General features: G+C 46.6%; 1 protein-coding gene across 2 annotated transcripts in view; it reads left to right on the top strand.

The window, feature by feature from the left end:
* Nucleotides 1-22,045, top strand: part of jag2b (jagged canonical Notch ligand 2b) — a 52,732-nt gene that overhangs the window by 3,918 nt on the left and 26,769 nt on the right. For both annotated transcript variants that reach the window (XM_076037519.1, XM_076037520.1), the window contains exons 3-5: nt 13,513-13,570; nt 19,257-19,514; nt 20,825-20,885. In XM_076037519.1, coding sequence (XP_075893634.1) covers nt 13,513-13,570; nt 19,257-19,514; nt 20,825-20,885 — 377 coding nt within the window. The remainder of the gene's footprint in view (nt 1-13,512; nt 13,571-19,256; nt 19,515-20,824; nt 20,886-22,045) is intronic.

Here is a 22,045-nt window from a genome sequence, read left to right as displayed (position 1 = left end):
CACATCGTCCCCCTCGCGTCGAGCGTGCTCGCCTTCACTTCCACACTCTCAAGACGGCCCACTCTTCACCCTGGTGGGCCGACACCTCCAGGCAGTAGGTTGAAGAGGGCTATTCTGGTTGCGCCGCCCCCCCCTGCTCGCTAAGTGGCGGCGGGGCTGATAGGGCCGCGCTATTCCTGCGCCAGATGTCACGGTGGAGCCCAGCGCGGGTCAGTCGCGGCGCGGCCTCGTCTCTCTTCCTCCCCTGTGGGAAACAAAGATGCGCAGTGTGCCGTCGTCGGCTGTGTCATCTTGGCCGGCCGCCTTGTCCCTTGGAAGGAGAAAAAAAATAAATAATGTGGCGTCTTGAACGCAGCGTCTCGGGGCGGAGCGCTCAGAGAATAGCCTCCTTTTTTTTTTTTTAGATTGAAATGATGGCTAATTTTTTCTGACTCCCGAGGGATCAGTGGCTCCTTGTACGAGCAGGAAGTCGGCAGCAGTGTCGGAACTAAGAGACGCTTCATTTTTATACCAGTAACCCAGTATGTATAATTTTTAAGGAAGCCCGGTAGTTAAGGAAGCACCACCTGACCGCACGTTTCGTAATGAGGGCGCCTTCAAGATGGCAGCTAACTGGAAGCGAGAGACTTTCTCTGTGTATATTCCTATATATACAGTATACATATGTATATATGAGAAATGTTCTGAGGGTAGGAAAACCAGACGGCAGCCCGTTAAGCTTTTAACACAAATATAAAAATCATATCAATCATATCATATCAAGCCAAATTTCTTTTACACACTGGACCTTTAAACGCTCAGAAACTACCTGACTGACTTTTTTCAGCTCTCGGTTTCTTTAAGGTGCCTTCTTCAAAATGTCCTCAGAGCTCCGTATTCATCATCTCGCGGTCGTGTGCATCGCTGTCAAGCTTTGATAGTTTAAAAAAAGAAAAAAAAGAAAAAAAACTCACGCTGCGTTTCTGGGAAAGGCTTCTCCTTCTGTGACGAGTCTGAGACGGTGCTGCCACCGCAGCCTCCTCTCCTCCTGGCACACTTATCACACCAGTGTGATACAGTAGCTAATGGCTGATTTTTCTTTTCTTTTTTTTTTTTTTTCCGTGCTCAGATTGCGCGATGCTTATCCGTCCTTTTGGAAGCGTTCCAGCGATTGTCCAGCCCTGGCTTGCATTTGCCTGCCTGCCAAAAAGCGAGGATGGCAGTGCTGTTGATGTGTCTCCCACCTTCTTTGGGCTCCGGCCGACGCTCGGTGTTCCCCTGCACGTTTGCAATTCACAGTGAAAAAAAACCCCCAAAAAACACACCCTGCTTCTCCCGTATCTCTGTTCTCGTATTTTCTCGACGTCTTTCCCGCTGTGTCGCCGCAAGCCTCGGTAGCTTCAGCAGCTGTTTGACCCTGTGGAAGGCTGCTGCTGGGCCTCTCGGTGTCTGTAGCAGGATCTGAGGCTAAAGCTCCACGTTGGGTTTCTGTTTTTTTGTAGTTTTTCCAAGTCTTTGATGCGTGGAATTGTCGCCGACTGCAATGGCTGAAGACATGTTTCTCAATGCTATACGATGTCTTTACCTCGATGTGGAGGGAAGTCAAGCCAGCGGGACAGTCGAGCTGCATTGGTTTCGTAGCCATTCTGCATGTTCGTAATGGTGCCTAAGACAACTGAGTCGCTCATGTTGTGTTTGTCTGTGTTGACTTGCCTCCTCGCTTTGCAGGAACGTAGTCTAGAGTGTGGCATGAGCCAAAGCAAAGGGGTAACTATTTTACGCGCAAGATAAAAATCATGGGTGTTCCTCCTTTCTTTCCTAACCCAGTCGAGAAGAAAGTGCAAATGCCCTGCGGCGCTGCTACTTGTTCCGCTTTTAATGCTTTAAATGCCACCCAGTCATGAGAAAACCTCGGCTCTGTTGGTGAGCGCCGCTTCCTGCTTTCGTTCAAACGGCGATGGCCGACGTTTCAGAACGGAAACGGCTCCACTGGCTAGGATAGATCAGCGTGTGTGGGACCGAGGCGCGGGAAACGGGGCCGATGCCAAAGAAGCAACAGCTTTATTTTTGCCCCCAAAAAAGTACACTCTTAGTTAGGTTAAAGTTAATGGATCGGTGTCGGCGGGACGCGGACGCCACTGCTCCTCAATGAAATTAGCAGCATGGTCCGAGGGTCAGCTGACGACGACGACGAGACCTGGTTTGGCCTGATTGAGTTTCCATTTTGCCGTGCCGCACAAGCGCTTCTCGGGAGTAGAGAGGGAGGGAGGGAGCGAGGAAGTGAGACCCGTCTTACTTCCATTTGATCTGTAATGAGATTGCCGGTGAAATTTCTCTGCCTCTCTGACCAACCCACCCCACCCCCACGCCCCGGCCCGGCCCGGCTTGTACGTCCGTCTGACGCGATCCTCCTGCCCGTAACTGGATCTCCTCCGACCTCAGATGGCCGTCGGACGATCCACGAAGCCCCAGACTGCAACAGTGGATACGCACTCTGGCAAATAGTCTCATGAACGTGAGGTCGTCGGCGCTCGTCAAAGACAGCTCTGTGGCTGCAGGCTCCAGCGTATATGATTGCATGAGTGACCTGACTGGCAAAGGACCATTTGGGACTTGGTCATTTAACTTCATTTGAAACAAAAAGGCACATATATAACCTTTAACACACCTGCTAAGGAATACCTTCCCGCGTCACATGCCCAACCTGTTTGACTGTGTCCGTGAACCACCCGGGCTCCAGGTCGGACTTACCGCGGCCCCCCCCCCCCGCCAAAGCCGTCTCGAAGAAACGTTGTTGAAAGGCGAATCGCGTTTGAGTTTAACGTCCCGACGCGTTGACGGCACCTCTGCTTTAAAGGTCCTGGCCGCGTTCGTGTTGCCGTGCAGACAAGTGGACAAGGAATCCCTTGGCAGTTTAACCCCAAAGTAATGAATCTCATTCCAGAATGTCTCCATTTCATTTTATAAATGGCTCAGTCGATATAGGGTTGCACCACGTATCCTCGCCCCCCCCCCGCCCCCCCATTACACCCAATACTATTCTTTGGGATCCCAGCCAAGAACGAATTGCAAGAAGGTTGGGGTTCTGTCTACTCTGAAGTGAATCTGCGACTGTGGACTCTAGCAAAGAATCATTTGGCTTTTGATTTGACTCGGTTTGACTTGCTGCTCCCGTGCAGGTTGGGTGGGAAATCTGTCATGACCTCCTCTCTGTCGTACCAGTTTCGATCAAAACAGTTGATTAAGGGAGCTGGTGTTGAAGGAGGTCACATTTCAGGTTGTCTCCACTGTCGCTGATGAGAGGTTCACTGCGAACCTGGGCCTGTTTCTCCAAGTCCCCCGTGGTTGTGTTTTGGCTTTGCTGTGAGATTCTGATGTTCAACACACACACACACACACACACACACACACACACACACACACACACACACACTACAGCCTCACCTGATGCAAGCCTTGTCAGCAGCTGTTGCTAGGAGACGGCCGCATAGGCCTCCGGTAAACAATTACCTTTTCATGCTGCGACCCCTCCCCTCCGGTCCCAACCCCTCCACCACCACCCACTCCTCCCCTGGTCCCAGGGCTGCTGCGTGGAGAGACTCTTGCACCAGCCTCACCTGTGAGTCAGCTCGGGTCGCTGCTGGATGCGCAGTGAGCAAGTCAGATAGAAGAGAGACTGACTGCACTCTTCAAGACTGCCGTTTTCCCTCCCATGTTTTTATTTATTTATTCATTCTACAACATAGATGATGCCAGGGTTGATAATCAGTTCTGTATCTACATTTTAAGATATTTGATATATTTTATGCTCGGTAGAGGTTTGACATCTGGCCAAAAGGTCTATTATCTGTGCATTTCCAAAATGGCTAATTTAGATCCAACTTTTGAAACTTTTCGACCCATTATTGCTAGCAACTGTGTTTACCCCGCTCGTTATGGAAACATCCGGGACCCGGTCATGTGAGCTCCGAGTTCATTCAAGTTTGTCCGACAAACCTGTTTCCACAAAGCGTATTGCGTGTTAGCCCTGACTCAAATCCAGCGTGAAACTTTACCACGAGTTAAAAGCAGTACAAGAATTGTGCTCGTTTCCCAAATGTGCATTAAAAGTTTTATCGGAAATACGCTAAATATCTCGACTTGGTGTTCCAACTTTCGTGTGTATGTATGTGTGCATGCATGTATGCGTGTATGTATCTGTGTGTGTGTGTGTGTACATATGCTAAATGCTTTTGTTGTGCCTTCCGCACATGTGAGGTGGACTCTGAAGGTGGGATGAACACCTGGCCTTGGGTGTGGCCACTAACCTGGAGGAGGCATCAGGGAGGTATTAGTCACTAAGGGTATGATTCCTGGAACTGCATTCTTCAGCAAACACTCTTAAGTGGGGCAAGCGATAGAAAAATGCTTTTACTTTTCTATAGAAAGGTTGGGTAGGTTGGGTTTACCCACGTGGGTAAAGTGCATTTTGCACAAAGTGGAAAGTGTGAGAACATCGTGTCTTAAACCAACCTGCAGATGAGCATTTATTTCGAACCTAATAGTCTTTTTTTTTTTTTATTATTGTGTATTCCCCGGAGGAATGGATTTTCTCACCATCACTGGCTGCTCTGGGTGTCACTTGAGTTTACACTTCTGAGAGAGGTCAGCCAAGTGTCATTATCCAATATAATGATGTTTCATCTGATGTTGGATTTGGCTCGGCGCTGTCGTCTTGGCATTCGGGCTTGGATTTGCAGCGTGCAGAAGTGCTGCCGACAGCATCCGGCCTGTTTAAAGTGCCCACTCACTTTTCACAGTCGAGGAAACCCATGTCTTTGCTCCCTCTGCGTCCTGCATAACTCATATCGTATGCATTTTTTTTTCCTGGTCGTCTGCCATCAGCTTGTCAGACGTGCACTGCAGCCTGGAGTTCAGTCTTCAATGATTGGATCTGCTTTAATTCTTCCCCCTTGGTCGTGTTGGTGTTCATTTTATTTTCTCACTCCGTGATTTTAACTTTCCTGGTGCATGGACAACTCGTCTTCCTTTTTCCTCGTTCTAGACTTTTCTGCCTGAGTATAGATGCGCGACCTCCCCCCGGCCCTGTCCTCCTTACCCAGTTACCTGACAAAGCAGCCGCTGCAAACTCTGTTGAGAAGTTGAGCGGCTGTCCTGGCTGTGAGCATCTAATGCCTCCACCATGCGACTTTAATCTGCCCACTTTTGTTTACTTATTCATATTCTGCTGAATTGCCAATTCTTATACAAAAAAAAAATATATATCCATATAATTGTTTTAATTTTAAATATGTTTTCGGCTTCCCTACGTGGTTTCCTGGTTCTGACTTCCCTGATTGGCTCTACATGACTTGACAAGTCTTCTGTCACAAGTCGAGTGGAATAGAGTATTATCTTCAGTGCCCAGTGAAGTGACGCTCCAGGGACTCCTCTGGCACTTGCCTCTCCTTGTGGAATCAGAATCATCGTCCCGACTGGCTGCGTTCCGCTCTTGTGGCACTGCAGAGTTTTTTGAATGCACAAATAAGACGTGGTTGGATTTTGCCAGCTTGCAGCACGGCCACACTGTCTTTTTGTGTTGTTTTTTCACAAAGCAGGCCCCTGCAGCTGCCTCCATAGACTTTGTGAGTTGTGAGTTAGCTCACTAAAAATGAAAAAAAGTGATCCCTTAAAGTGCTGAAGCCCAGTTTCCAGCGCCATGACGTAACGGCAAGATGATCTCCAATCATGTCCATCGTGTCTGTGCCTGGTTTCCGAAACCTGGCTCTCCGAGGCAAGTAGGTTGCAATGCAATCTTTGGTCACAGTGTATACTGATACCTCCTGTTGAGGTCAGTGTCTCACGGCAAGCCTCTCACATGTGTTTTGCACCTGCAGCAGGTTCAGCATACGGATAAACCACTGTTGTACAATAGCAAGGCTCAAGATTGTACAAGTGTTTCTCGTAAGCGTCTTTACGGTTGGCAACAGTCATTGTTGTTTGCTTGTTGGCGTCAGTCACATGAATCATGACCTGTGTGTTTTATTTAATTTCAACTTGGTCGTGCTCTTGCGTTTTGACTTCCATTGCTTGCGCTCAAAGCATCATGCGTGGCTACATTGCCTTGTTCCTTTGTTTCGGGTGCTGGTGGTTAATTGGAAAAAAAAGTGCTGAACTTCACTGAACACAAAGCATTTTTTTTTAACTGTAAAACATAAATCTACCTGAAAACAGATTTTTTTTTTTTTTTTTTTAAACTGAATTTATTTTTTAATTTATTTTAATTGGGCTTAGGTAGCGTATGGCTCTAGTCTCAGCGGTAGCAGTATGGCAAATAATCATCAGACCAATTAGCCGGTTGGTCCTCGGGTGCTGTTTAATGCTGTCGACAAACTTTTCTACGTCGCACCCAAAAAGTCTAAGTTCTGCAGGTTTTGATTGTGTTCAGTGTGCCCCGCACTCCCCTTTTCTTCTTGTTAAAATGAATGTGGTGCAGGTGCTCGGGGCTCCTTGTGGGGCTAATTAAAGTGCGTCATTACACGGGCAGTTAAGTTGTCGCCGCGCAGTGGAACCCGTTTGAAATGGTAATGGCGCTTGGCTGAAGGCAGAGCTGTAGTGCACTCCAGTCGAGGCACCCTGTTGCTTTGGATCAGGAATTAGCCTGTTAATGTGTCTGAACCGTGTCAATGGCCTCGGGAGGTTTGGCTGACCCCAGGACCTTAGCAAACTGATATCTATAATAAATGCACCTTAAATGCTAGCCACATTTTTTTTTCTCCCCCAACTACCAAATATGTCTTCTTTGACCTTTGTTCCTTTGTTAATTGTCCATGTTGAGTGTTCAATGCAGAGTATTTGAACAGTGGTGCTAATGAATCTTTGAATTATGGCGTTGCATTCCGCACTTGTGGGACAAAATCTCACAAAGCAAATTTTGAGAAGCCCAACTGAAAGACTAGTCCGACCCTCATTGAAGGCAAAGCAATGCGGCCTTGCGTCCCGCTCTCCAATGAGGTGTCCGTCCAATCAGTCGCTGGCTACGATCCGCCCTCGTCTCCATTCAGACGTGCATGTGTTTTGCTCGCTTCACGTCAGCCTGCAACATGCTGCTGAACGGTGCCAGTAGGGGAGGGGTTTGTTGTGTTGGAAGCGCATGGGTAATGACCCTGTTGGCATAGTAGCCCTATGCTCAATGGGCCGTGTGTGTGTGTGTGTGTGTTTGTGTGCAACGCAGCTTGCCCAGCACAAGCCCGCCAAATGTCTTGCCTTTCAGTGGGACACCTCTTGGCCTGCTTTGGTGAAATGACTGCTGGGACAGGCTACTGCCTTCCTCCTCTACACCACTGCACTGCATTAGCGAACTGTTTTTCACTACTTTGATCGCGTGTCCCGTCACCTGGGTTTTTTTTAAATTTGAAATAAACATCAGAGTCGCAATTTTCCATGCTAGTTGTCTTGTGTCTTTTTGCTCATTATTTTGGCGGTTTGACATTTTGTGTCGACAGCTGATGTAAATGAGGTACTGTTCTGATAAACCAGCATAAATAGATTGTGAATCCAATAGTTGTTGTCGGCTTCGCCCTGATGCTTGTAACACAGCTCAGAAAACATTTGAAATTGCATTTTTTTTTTTTTCAAATATCTGGATTTGTTTCATCTTGTTTCCAAAAGCTCTTGCAGAAGTATTAAGTTGCAATATAACACATTGTTGGAAAAAAAAAAAAAATCATCAGACTGGATTAAAGCATATCTGTTCCATGATCTCTCCTGCTTTGAGGATATCAAGGTTCTCAGCGAGGTGTCTGTCAGTAGACTAAATGGGTAATGGTCCTTTCCTTGCACGCTGTCTAGGAGCCTTATCAGGGTCTGGTCAAGTTCTACTATCGAGGGGTGAACATGTAGGTTCTATGCTGACGTGGGTCACAACTGTTTCATGTGCATGGGTCTGCAGCCGACAGGTCCCATTGAGAGTTCAATTCATGTACAGTTGACTACACTGAAAAGTGGAGCTGCAGCCATTGATTACGTTTGCAATTGATTAATCTCATGATTATTTTATTTTATTTTTTAGAAAATGAGAAACGTGTTGTCCTTCACTCCAGAACTAGCTTAACAACTGCAGAAAGTGTACATCTGAGAGATCAATATTTTTACATTGCAACCAACTTTTCAAGCAGAAGATGTGAGGAGAAGGTAATTAACAGCTTGGACCTTCGCAAGCTCTGAACAAACCCCTTGCAAAATATTTCTCAGACAGCGCTTTTGAGGAGGGACTTACTTCAGTTCTTAGTCTCAGTGTGCTGACGGTGAACTTAAATGGAAATTGTTGAGACTTCTTGTGACTCTGCTCTTCATTCAAACTTTGAAGATTGATCCAATGATTGATTTCTGAAGAATATAGAAAATGCCTTCGATATCCATCCCTGCTTTGCATCCATTCCGGCTCAGCATCGCCCTTGCTCAAAGAGTGTAAACTCAAACCCTACTAAAAACCAAAAGCTGGGATTGACATCACAGATTAATAAAGATTACATGCAGCGATTACAGGCCACGGGGATGAATCATGATGACCTCATGTCCCACCAGAAGGCAATAAATCAGGAGACGTAAGTGGAACCACGAGCGGGGCAACTTGTCAGAAAATGAGAAGTGGGCATTTTGGTCACCCTCTTGATGACATGAGAAGTGAAAGAGGCGCATATTTCAAGGATCACACAGCTGTGACTGATTTTATTTCATGATGGCTGCAAAAAGCGAAGAAAACCCCTCCCAAAAAAAAACACTTTGAATAATTCCAAATACACCCTCAGCACTTTTCCCAAAGAGGCAGTAATGAGTCAATCAAACATCCCATCAAGAATGGACACATCACGACACACACCCCACCATTGACACTGGATTGCTGGCAGACTAGGGTCTTGCATGGGATTACGCACCATTGCTGGATCTCACATTCTTAGTATTCTTCGAATGCAAATACACGGACCGACCCACATGCAATGGGCCTGACCCCTCCTTTGAAATGGAAGCGTGTAGATCCCATGCTTAGTGACCCTAACCTGCCCCAGCTTCCACTTCCCACTGCCACCTCTCTCTGTTCTTTCGCTTCTTCATTTCAATGGCCACCTTCTACTTATCCATTCACCCAGCATGTGGCGTGGGAAACTATACCTTAGACTCTTTCCAGACAGCAGTTATGCATTCTGCACCAAAATGTAGCCTCCAAGATTTATCCTAAATCCACAAAAAAAAAAAGAGGTTTTTGGAGCATTTTGAGCCGTGCAATGCAGAGACGGCACTTCAGCGCTGTATCATTTGTACAAGGACTTATTTACTAAGTGCATGACACATAAACATCCAATTCTCAGTGCCCCCCTTCTTGACTTGAAAACTAGGATTTCTCTGAGTAAATCCTCTAATCCATTAGGGGAAGGGCTGCGTAGCGTTTTGGAGATTGGACAGACAGAGGAGTCTTCATGCTCGCAGACAAAAGTATTCCGAGCCGTCAAATGCACTCGCGGTGTAGTTGCAAGTGAACATAAATGTCAGATAAAGTCATCTGTAAATTTGGTTTACTCTTCTATGGTATAATAGTTTGCCGATTGGCGGAGATGATGTCCTTGCCAAGGACCGCAGGCGCCTTATTTTTTGACTTTGCAAATGTATCTGCTTCGCTTGGTTTGCACACATGCTGACACTAATTGTCCTCGTGCTGACTGCGTCTCTCCGTGGACAATGGTTTTGATTGGAATGGGGGTGAGTTATGGTGTTGGGACAAGGGTCTTTGTTCAGTAGTTCCCCCGCCACACACACACACACACACACACACACACACACACGCACGCACACACACACACACACACACACACTCCTCCCCTTTATCCCCCTGCCCATCCATCTATCTTGTTCCAACCATTTTAGGCAGCTGTCACTTAATCCAGCTAATCACAGACTGGGATGGTCTGTGGGAAACCAGACTAGGCTCTAGTCAACCCCACTGTGCACTTGCTCAAGGAGCTATTCCCCCCCAGCATTGACACTCTTTAAGCACATAAGCAAGACCCACTACTTTGGTATGCTTTACTGGTTTACCAAAACTGGCTAAGAAAGTAAGGCGCAGTATTGGCTCTTCGTACCGTATGATTTGGATCTTTTGCGATGCCTAAATTCAAATATCTAAAACTTGCAATACCTAAATTCAGTGCCAACTGGCCATGGATTAATTTTGCCTTGCTTCCCACACCTACTCTGTGTATGCACACGCCCACCAACCCACTTGGCTGTCCGCTGGTACGGCGAGCCCTTTTGAGGGTGGGGGGAGGGGCAACGGGAACGGGTGGAAAGGTCAGAAGCCGAGCGGCATGTCGCGGGATGATCCACGTTCATGTCTAATAATCCATCTTTGAGGGCTGCATCTGTTATGCGTCTGAGGTTGGCAAGAGCTTCTAGGAGTGTCGAGTGTTGCCCTTCAGCCGCGAACTCCTTTTCCCACCGTGCTGCTACGACCACTCCGTCGCCCCCTCGCTTTGAGCTCTTCTTCTCACCGCTCACCCGGCGGGGTTTTTCGGGGGTCCCTCACAGCTGTACCGCTGCTCGTGCCCAAACTCTGACCCGAGCCCTTTAGCTCACCCCTGTCCCTTCATCTTTCGTCCCCTTCGCCCGTCACCCGTGGTCTTTCACAATAACACTCCCTCCCCTTCCTCTCGCCACCACCCACAGCCAGACAAGCTTACTTAATCCCACAGCCCCGCTGTAACCAGCCTACCAGCTTGCTGGTTCCCCCCAGATCAACAACACAGGCAGACGCGCACACACACACGCACTCACACTCACACACACACACTCCTCTCTCTTTCCCGCTTCAGTGAAGCCCACTGCATGTACCTCGAATGCATGCCGTCTGCTTTTTTTTTTTTTTTTTTTTTACTGTGCCGTCCCTCCCACCGACGTCCTGACAGTGACATTACAGTAGAGGTCACAGCAGTCACACTGTGGCTTCTACAACTGTCACCAGTGGTGACGTAATGAATGTTATTTAGGTCAGCTGGTTGCCTAGCAGTGTGGCCCTGCAACACACCAGCCAGATTACTCGAGTGTTGCTGGTTTGCACGGTTATTGTGCGAGTGTCTGCGCGCGTTTGTGCGCTTGTTTGGATCCCGCTTTGCTCAATATTGGCCACGCAGTGCACTTTTGAATGTTACAGTGGCTGCTTGTTTCAGATCAATGCAGCAAATATCCATTGTGTTTGTTTCAAAGTGATTATAAAAGTGACAAAAAATTCAATTTCTACATTCAAATGGTTAAATTTGGGAAACTAAGTCCTTCGCAAAAGGTTTTTTTTTTTTTTTTTTTTTAAGGTAAAACTGAACACATTTGACCGCAAGACCAGTATTAAAAGCAAAATGCGTATAATTCTATCAGCTTTAAATATAAATAATAATTATATAATGATGTTTAAAAAGGTTAAAGCTTCCAATTATCTATACAACTAGTCCACTAGTACTCCTAGCTGTAAACCATAACTTAGTGTTCAACAAGTTAATCCCCTTAGCTGCTGATTTGCCTCACTGTCTGACATCCAAGGACAAAGCTAGGCAGATTTTGTCTCGCACAAGCTAATATTGGCAAAGTGACCTTCTTATTGGACATCACACCCACTCGGGCTTTAATTTTGCTGAAAACAGGGTGGACCCCCCCTGCGTTGTCTAATACTTCTTATTTGATGAATAAATTAGGATAAGATGAGGTCGGAAATCATGTATTTAAAATGTGGCTTTTTGAAACTATGAGGTATAGTCAGTGAATCCGGGGTAAGCCAATATGTCTGGGTTTTAGCTCGCTTTAGGGTGTCTACTGATATACTATACTACCACTATACTATACTTTTACAGTAGGACAGTAGTTAGCATTCAATGTCTCCGCAATCCCTGGGTAAATTGCTATTGATTAGTTTATTGATCCCATTATGAATTCATTAATAATTTAGCAACTCTCAAAAGTTGAATAAATAACATACTATTCAGGTGAACAATATGTCGTATGTCCACCTGATCTCCAACAAAGGCGCAAGTAGGTCTTTTTTATATTGTTAGCTAATAGTCTTAATCCTAATGGGCACCCTAGATCTCTCATAGTCCGTGGTCTGAAATCTGTTTTTGCTGATCCATTAGTGGTGTGCAATATTGCAAGATTTGCAAGAAGAGAGTAGCTGGAAATGAGGAAGGAGAGAGATGAAGAGAAGAGAAGCAAAAATTAGGAAGTGAGGAGGGGTTCAAAGTTGCTCTGATAGGACTCTGATAATATCACAGACTTGGTTGGGAATCAATAAGGAGTGTTTTAAAAAAAATACGCTGCCAGAGTTTTGAAGTTTTTTGGTTTTATTCAGTTTTTATCATTGTTCCCGTATTTGGCGTCGGCAGAGACGCTGAATTTGTGAATTGTGTGAAGGAAAACCTACCACATAAGCTGTTACGCAGACTCTATTTTTTTGTTTTGTTTTAATTGAACCAGTGTTGTTGTTACTCTCATAAAGTATTGAAATTGTAAGGCTGAGTAAATTCATGTTGGAAAGGGAGCTTTTTGTCTTTCTTTTTTTTTCTTTTACTTGCCTTCTAGTACCTGCAGGGGGATATCTTGTGTTCTGGTATCTATTATTTCATATTGTCTAATCACCTGAAGCAAATTGCAGACTCATTCACTTAATGCTCGTGGTCTCTGGTCTATTTTATTCTTGCTTCCCCACTCTGTGAAGCCTAGAACTGTTCCATTGATGTTGTTCGACACTAGCGCTACAAACTTCTTCTTGCTGCACAGTTTGTTGCCAGCTTCCCCCCCCGGCCCCCTCTACCTGCGCTGTGAAGCGAAGCCAACGGGGTTACATCCGGGTTCAAACAATCACATTTCGCAGCCAGCCAGAAGACTTTTGCTGCGGTTGTTGTTGCTCCCTTTGCCTTCTTTGCCTCCCCGCCTCTCGCTGCTCCGCGTCTTCATATTTCTTTTATCTTTGAATCATTGGGTTTCTTTGGCAGCCTGACTCCATCTCTCCTCCGGGCAACTGAGCCGAGCCGTGGACGCACAGCTGTGTAGTAGCAGTGGAATTGATTTTTGGATCATATGTCTGTATTTTACTGCGCGTTTGTGTGCGTGGAAAAATTGCCCAAGCCTTGTAAAAGCCTTGCGTGCCCATGGCTGTAATGATCCAGCTACATTACTATCTGATGAACTCATGGTGTCTTTCAGTAACACGTAACAAGTATAATGAAAGAAAAAAAAATCTTGTAAATGTTTTTTTTTTTTTTTTTGTGACGAGCAATACATAGGGCAAAACTTAAAATAAAATACACTTGGACCATTAATATGCGGAATAGAACATCATTGACTTTCTGCAGCCTAATATGAAAATGTTGAAATGAAAGTGTCCAGTCATATCTTCTCTCTGCTCATGATTGACAGCACTCTCATTGACCATGTCAACTTGTGGAATTAGAAATTAAATTCCTATCACTATTACTAGTATTTTTTTCTTATCTTTAATCTTCTTTTCGTTCCTTACAGCGAACCTACTCGTTGGTGGTGGAAGCCTGGGACTGGGACAATGGCACACGCAACAGCAGTAAGTTCTTCTTTATATTTCCAAAGCACAGTTCAAAGTCTTTTCTGTGGTGTACTGCTTCTCCAATTTGTTTAAATTTGTAAAGCATCTGAAGCCTCTGGGGCTTGTGCAGGCAAGCTACCTCAAGGTAGAGCACCTGGCATCTTGCACATTCATCTTGGAAAAAGTTCCGGAATGATTCATTTTCAAGTGGTTAGAATGTGATGCAAAACAACGAGCAGCCGAATGGACGGAAGCCACAGCGCCGCAAGAATGTACACCATATACACTACTGGTTTGTTTTTTACATTCAAAAGAAGAGGGAAAATGGTGCTAAATGCTTTTCTGCGCTTTTCTCCAACTGCTTTGGCAAAGGGCAGGCAAAGATTAACATGTGCTACTTGTGTCAGGTGTCGTCCCTCGCATTAGTTAATGGAGCTGAGCGGCTACTTTTGATATGATGTGTCGCATCAAGTTGGGTCTCCAAATGATTTTCTGTTTGGTCTATAAAGGAGATGTTGGGCTGGGTACCGAACTTTGACTGAAATGCTCTGATCCTATTGGATAACGAAAAAATGAATCCTCTTTCAGTGCCAAATTCTGAGATGATCTGATTTGATTCGATGGCCTCGTATCGACATTTTTGAAAAAAGACCAATCAATCAAATTGTTTTTGATTGTATTAAAGTATCAATTGGTATTGATTGGTATAAATGATGGGTATCATTTTGGATTGGATCAGAAATGACACCCAACTATAATGGTAAGTGCAATAAGTGTGAATGTGTAAAACATTCAAGGAAGAGCGTCTTGGTTACATCCACAAATGAGTGAATCATCATAATGATTATCAGCAACTAGGGATATTAACAATTAATCGATTATCGATTAAATGTTGATTAAGAATTTAATCGATTAAATTGAATTAGTAAGTGCAGTAAGTGTGAATGTGTAAAACGTTCAAGGAAGAGCGTCTTGGTTACATCCACAAATAAGTGAATCATCGTAATAATTATCAGCAACTTGGGATGTTAACAATTAATCGATTATCAATTAATTGTCGATTAAATGAAATTAGTCGCAATTAATTGAGCATTTTCTACATGGGTCGTTAATATTATAACAATTCACCTGTGGATACTGTGATGGCCATAATATACCTAGAACAAGTTAGTTTTAAACAACTTTTTTTTTTTTTTTTTTTAATTAAACAGTTGAAATGTGACCCATTAGAAGTCAACTTAAAGTCAGAGGATGAATGTTTAGGGCGTTTTTACTGTTCTCTAATGTAAAAATGGGTCACCCTGGTTAAATAATGTGTTCCTTGCACATTTTTCATTGTGAAATTTAGGTTCTCAGGAAAAATCGCCTCATATCAATTAATCGTTAATCGATCGATAAGGTCAATCAACTAACGATTAATGAATGAATCGATAATTTGCAGTCCTATCAGCAACCGTTCTGGGTTTAGTGTAACCATAACTACCGTGCCCAGTGAGCCAGGTTGTCGTGCTTCCTATTAGCTGAGGTTTTATCGCACAATCAGAAGCTTTTCGTTCATCGCTCTCCCGCTTTAATATTCAATGATTGTCGTGTATGCAGTCCTCAGAGCGTTCCCCTAAAAGATGCTTTGTGCAACCTGCGAGCCGCCGTTGTTCTTCGCCCGTGTTGCCTTTGGTAGTCACTCCGGACCAGCTGTATCCTGTTTTCCTTCAGTTGCGTCCGCTGGGTGGACTTCTGTACTGCCCTCCCCCCACCCCTCTTTTCCCGTCTGAGCAGTAGTCCAGTCTGGGAGGAAAAGGACCCATTGAGGGCGATTAACGTCTGCGTGTGAGGCGGCTTTGATCCGTGAAGCCTGTGGCAATTTCATGGGTCCCCAACACAATTTTTTTTGGCGCGTTACGGGACCGTTACGGCCCTATTTGTTGTTTTTAATGCTCGCTGCTCCCCCCCAGTCTAAACTCCGCGCCACTCATATAAATGAGTCGCTCACATCCTGTTTTGTCCATAACTTCAAATGCCCTTCCACTGGTGAATGCAAACAATGGAGAAGAAATAGATTTTGACATCATGCTGCTTTGATTGGGCTGCGCCGTCTTTGTCGCAGCATGTGGCGCTTACCAGTGATTGTGTACATGTTCGGCAATTAGTCCCCATGTTTCTGATGGACGGGATGCCCCGGCATACATACTGGAAATTCATATTTCTTCTCTTTTCTATTTTTTTGATCGCCAGCTGCTCCCATCGATGACTCAACCAAACTGCGTTACCGAAATAGATGTTTTTCCGGAGTGTGAGGGGTTTGCAGGACATGTGAAACGCATTGAGGCACTTCAAAATTTGCAGCTGAGGGCAGGAAGTGTTCTCTCGTCCCGTTCGGAGCCAAATGTAATTCAATAAAGGGGGAAGCCAAGCGCAGGTTTGTTTCACTTGGCCCGTGGTCGGGTGCGCGTTGTCGCAGATTTGTCAGCTGACTCCGGCCTTGGTGTCACGGGGTCCGAGCGCAAAAGCGTCTGAAACAAGGTTTCCATTGAAGATCACAAGGAGGGTCTGCCCACGGCGGCAAACTGCGGCGAGGTCACCGAGTTGTGTCGGCGATGGGCCGCTTCTCAGGGACGGTGCAGCAGGAAGACCTCACACGTCAGCCTCACCGTGGGCTAAATTTAAACCGCTGCTGCAATGCACTTGTCTCATTTTTAAAGGTCTATTTTTATTCCTCCCGATCTACACCTTATCACCAGGAAATTCAACCTGTGCTGTGTTTTTGTTTTTTGTTTTTTGAAGTGCAAAAAAAAAAAAAGTTTGACATTAATCACAATCGCACTTTGCCGAAGTTTTTGAAATACCGTTTTTATTTTGTGACAAAATGTAATGGAAAACGCTAAAACTGCTAATAATCCGGGCTAACGTGTCACTTAGTCTCTTGTTTTAGCTTCACTCTGAGCCAAAGAGCCAAAGCCTGATCCTCCTGCTCGGGTTGTGCCACGTCTAGATGTTTAGCTACTGGTCAAGCGGTGCTGAACGTCTGATTGTTGACGGAGCAGCTGTGTGTCAGTGTGTCCTGAACAATACGACTCGACCTGCGGATACTCCAGAGACATTTCACTAGTATGCCATCAGATCTCTTTTGAAGGATTTTACTAAGAGGGAAAGCTCCGGCCGGGGGAGACTGAGGGTTCTCACTGTGGTGATTTTTAGTGAGTGACGTAGCAGGAAGTGCATAGCGAGTTACCACTTTGTTATTTTACCGTTAATGTTGCATTTTCCATGAAGCCACGTTCACACTGCCGGCCAAAATCCGATTTTCAGCCCATCCAGATTGAAACCGGATGGCTCTTTTGGAGTCCGAACAGTCACAAATCACATGAAATCTGATTTTTGCTAAACGGATTGAAAACGCACCAATCAATTCTGACTGTCCGTGACGTCACTCTACGCGACGCAGGGCCCAGTGCGCCAGACCAGAGAGCGCCATTGGAGGTGCGGAGCTGTAACGTAATGGAGCAGGAAACTCATTGGCTAAAAAGCTCCATTCAAGCCAAGCTCCAGGGCATGTTTTGCAACAAGTCCATTCAGTTTTTGCCGCTGTCGCAATTACATGACGTCACACACACTGCACGCACTGGACGACGCCTCCGCTCCAATGTCGTTGCTTCAGCACCCTGTCGGATCGGCCAATAATGTGGCCAAGTCTGAACAGATCCAGATTCCATTTGGACACTTGCTAAAAACAGTGTTGGCCCTAAAAATCGGATGTGAGAAGGAATCTGATTTGAATCGGCTTCACCTGCAGTCTGAACGCAGCCTTTGATTCAGGATACTTTATTAACACGAAAGACCAGTTCACTTCTACAGCCTGTCCCATCGATGTAAATGAGTACACTGAACTGAACTAAGTAACTAACATCAGGATAGCAACGACGCTGCACGGAGGGGGAAAAAAAAACAAAACGATGGAGAATAATCGGTAAAAGAAAATTCTGGATGCGAGTACAGCTAGCACGGGTGAGACGCTGGACGTTGCCCTCAGCCTGAGTCAGCAGTCGGCCTCACGTCTGGGCCCCGATGTGCGCGTGGGCCCATCAGCCCGTCGCAGTGGTCCCTTCTCCTGCGAGCGGCCCGCCCGTCCCCCCCCCACCCGCCCCTGTGCCGTCAGGAAAGGCAGTCGGGCTGTTTTCCTTGTGTTTATCGAGCAGGAAGTGAAGTGGACTGGACGGCCGGGCCCAGTGTTTAGACACCGACGTGAGCAGAGCCCGGCCTGGGCCCACGGCCCATTGTTCTCTATCTGGCAACTACCGGGGGTTATTTCTGTTTTCGTTGCTTAATTCTGTGCGACATTGTGTCAGTTCCCCCAGCAGAGGAAGGTGTGCGTGGGCGTGCGTGCGTGTGTGTGTTTTCCCTGCTTATTCACTTGACAATATCTGTGGCGCATTGCAGCCGTGTGAAGCAGAGGAAATCGCAGAGGCCCCCCCCACCCCCCTTCTTTTTTTTTTTTATACCCGTGGAGATTGTTTGCCAGGTTCGATCCCACCGTGATAAAGATTGCTTTCTTTTCTGGAGGCTGGCGCTACGCACGCAGCCAGACGGAGACAAACATATTTAATGTGAGCGCTGCAGGCTTTAATGGAACCTGCGGACCACAGGCCCGTATTAAAGTTCGAGGGGGCCTTGATGTAGCTTGTTTTCATGCCCGATGGCCAAGGAGACTCTGGTTTGATTGGCGTTTGCAACATTCAGCTGGCTCGAGTTTTGGCCTTTTTGAATGGCACATTCTCCTCCGGGCCTGTGGTGGCGCTGCAAGCAAGGAATCACCGAAGGAGAAGACAAGTCACACCAGGACCAAGAGATGTTCTTTTATTTGGTTATTGGGGTAATGCAAAGGAACGCGCATGGATATATTATAAGAACTGGATACCAGACTGGCGATATCGTGGCACAGCGGGTTTTTTTCCCACTGGACACTTGAGGTACTGCAGCATAGCAGCCCATGCTGCCCGAAAAGCAATACAAAAAGAAGTACCTGCCCTAAAACGCTTTTCTGAACAAATCTTTGCATTTAAGATTTTGAAGTCAAAAAAAAAAAAATGTATAAAGGCCAGAAAAAAAGTTTACCTGCGTGACATCACAGTGCCGTACGTGCTGTGTCTCTGCTCATTCTCATTGGCCGGTGTATTGCGTGAGTCTCGGAAGCGTGATGGAAAGTGACACTACTGCACATGCTCTGTGGAACCACTCAATACGAAAGCGATCCGGTCCCACAATGCTCTGCGATGTAGCCCAGAGCTACATTTTGAACCACAGTTCACTTCTTTGACACGCTGCAGCCGCCATTTTTTTTTTTGCAACCAAATTAACCCCTGCCCCCTGTTTGATGGATGCTGATCGGTCCTGTCATGTTCTGATGGCCGACAAACGGTTCCGATTTGCCTGAAAGGAAAGCGGCCCAAAAATAGCGCTACAAACCAGATGCTAATCGAACAATTCATGACCGTAATAGGATTTATTTGTAGTTGCTACAGTTCAGTTCGGCTTCTTTTCACTCAACCATCATCCACTGTAGATCAATGTCAGATTCCACTAACTCCTGACCTCTGAAGATCTGCACGCAAACCTTCTTCGGTCCGATCTCCGCGCCGCTACGTCTTTTAGCAACCGCTGCCGAGCGGCTAACGGCCTCTGCCAAATTTTTTTTTTTCCCCCTCTGCAGACGAGGAGGAGCTGCTGATTGAGCGCAGCGCTCGCACGGGCATGCTGAACCCCGGCGACCCCTGGCAGACCTTCATCCACGACGGGGCGGTGGGCCACATCGTGTACAAAGTGCGGGTGCGCTGCGACGAGCACTACTACAGCAGCAAGTGCAACAAGCTGTGCGTTCCCCGCGACGACTACTTCGGCCACTACCGCTGCGAGGCCTCGGGAGCCCAGGTGTGCCTGGACGGCTGGATGGGCCCCGACTGCAGGACAGGTACGCTGACGACGCCTTCATTTATTTTCTATTCCAATAATCTTGCCTTCAGGATCATCTCCTCTAATTCCCGCACCTCAAAACGCTGGGAAAAAGAACACGTGGTTTCTGTATTCTGAGTTTTCTGAGCAACTTTCTTGTTTCTGTGAAAATGTGCAGGGAAAAGGAAAAAAAGCAACCTCTCAAGCCACGCATGTTATTGGTCGGACAATCCAAACATACTGTCAGCAAAAAGCTTTTTAAAAAAAACGCAACATCAAACAAATAATTTAGAATCAATTATAGTAAAAAAATATATATATATATTGAGAGCCAAAAATGTGATATTCATTTTCTTTTTAATTTGCTTCATTTTGGTTTTTATTTCTTGCAAAAATACGAGCTTGGCTAGACATTAAAAAACATACATTTTTTTCCACTTCGATTTGTTGCACCATCATGTCTTGCTGTTCAGTTCAGTTTTGGGGGCCTTCATCACCTGCCTCCTGCGTCCCGGAGTGTCTCCCCCCCACCCTCTCCCCCTCACTACGGGGGGGCTGGTGCTGTGTGGGTGGTGCGAGGGGTCTCCATAAATCACCCGTCTGACCTCTGAGGGCCCGGGCTGAAAAGACGAGGTGGGAGGGGCGGAGAGTGGCAGGGTTGTTTTTTTTTTTTTTGTTTTGTTTTGTTTTTGAGAAGCCGTGGCAGTCAGTGTTGGACACGCCGGGCCATAAAGTCTCCTCCGCCCCTCCACTCCTCCTCCCCGCCACTTCTTCAGACCCTTGTCTAGTTTCCGTGATTTCTGGCTTTGCGTTGCGCTCGTTAGGAAAGACACAAAACAAACGAACCAGCTCCTCCTCCTCGCCCTTCACTTCTCGCTATTTTCCAGTAATGAAAGCAAAAAAAAAAAAAAAAAAGTGTTCAACAAGTTTTCCTGCTGAATGAGTCTTTATGTTGTTGTGGATATCGGACAGTTAAACCGTCAATCTTCAGTGTTGGTTGGCAGAGCAAAATGAGCCTGAATGGAGCTCCAGGCAGGCGTTGTCCTTCATTCTATGCACCCCAATTGCTTATAATACCTATGCTGAAAACCTGCAACCGAAGCATTGCCACGCTCGCTCAACTTAAAGAAAAAAAAAAAAAAAGAATTTGGGGACTGTCCTCTGTTAGGAGATGTGGCTTCTGTGACGAAGTGAAAACAAAACGGTGCACTGTTGCAAACGTGACACTGGAGGAAACGTTTTGGTGATGTTCAAACGTGTGAACACAACAGTGTTGATGTTCAGCAATAATTCAACGTTTCTCTCTCTTGTCTTTGTGCTTCTGCCCAGCGATCTGCAAGCAAGGCTGCAACCTGTTACACGGCAGCTGCGCCGCGCCGGGGGAGTGCAAGTAAGTCTTCTCCTTCTTCCTCTTCTTCCTCCTCTTCTTCTTCTCCTTCTTCTTCGTCTTCTCCTTCCCCTTCTCCTTCCTCTTCTCCTTCTCCTCCTTCTTCTTCTTCCTCTTCCTCTTGTTCTCCTTCTTCTTCTTCTCCTTCTCCTTCTTCTCCTCCTTCTTCTTCTTCCTCTTCCTCTTGTTCTTCTTCTTCTTCTCCTTCTCCTTCTTCTCCTCCTTCTTCTTCTTCCTCTTCCTCTTGTTCTCCTTCTTCTTCCTCTTCTCCTTCTTCTTCCTCTTCCTCTTGTTCTCCTTCTTCTTCCTCTTCTTCTTCTCCTTCTCCTCCTTCTTCTTCTTCCAGTAAATACAAGGAACATTCAAGTCAATCTATATACGACAAACAAACGTTTGTTGCAGATGTGCAAGGCAGTCAGGTTGTGCAATATTTGCCACTGAGTCCAGATTCTATTCTATTCTATCACGTCCCGAGTCGAGACGGATCTCGGACGCCAAAGCGGCCCTTCCGTCCTCTCCCTTGTTCGTGACATCTGCTCTTTTTCCAAGTCGGCCGTCGCGAATCCGTCCCCTGCCGAACGCCGGCCGCCCACAGCTCGGCCCGGAAGCCGACGCTCGTGGGCGTGGGGTGAATTTTGACCAATGTAAAACGTGCGGGGAATCGCTACATCCCCTCCCCAGCCGCAATGCGGTCCTCCTCGAATCGCTCGCTGCGGGGGGGTGGCGGGTGCGGGGTAGGAAATGAATATCCCACTGTGCTATGTGCGATTCCCAAAGTGGAAATGACGGGGCCGATAAAGTGACGGCCCACGTTTCCAGGATGTGCTGCATCCTGACACGCGCACACACACACACACTCACACACACACACACGCCGGATGGAGGCGCACCGTCGAGCGCAGACAGAATTTAAAAATAAAAAAAGGGGAGTTTTGGCCAGGAGCTGAGGAATTATGGGGGCGGGGGGGTTTGGTTTTAAGAAAACCACCTTTTTTAGTCTTTTCTGCGTCCGCCTGCACCAGTCGAACCCCCCCCCCCCTTCCTCTGCAGCCGGCGGGGATGCGCCTCGCTCCGATCTGATCGCACGTTACGGCGCCGGAGGGCTTCATCTTCCTGCAGGGGCACGAATTCAATAAATCCTCGGCGTTCCGTCCTTCCCCTCC

Source organism: Nelusetta ayraudi, unplaced genomic scaffold (genome assembly GCF_046127955.1).
Source record: "Nelusetta ayraudi isolate G7.1 ecotype Tasmania unplaced genomic scaffold, CSIRO-AGI_Nayr_v1 ptg000052l, whole genome shotgun sequence".
Taxonomy (NCBI): Eukaryota; Metazoa; Chordata; class Actinopteri; order Tetraodontiformes; family Monacanthidae; genus Nelusetta; species Nelusetta ayraudi.
This window is presented reverse-complemented; position numbering and strand designations above follow the sequence as displayed.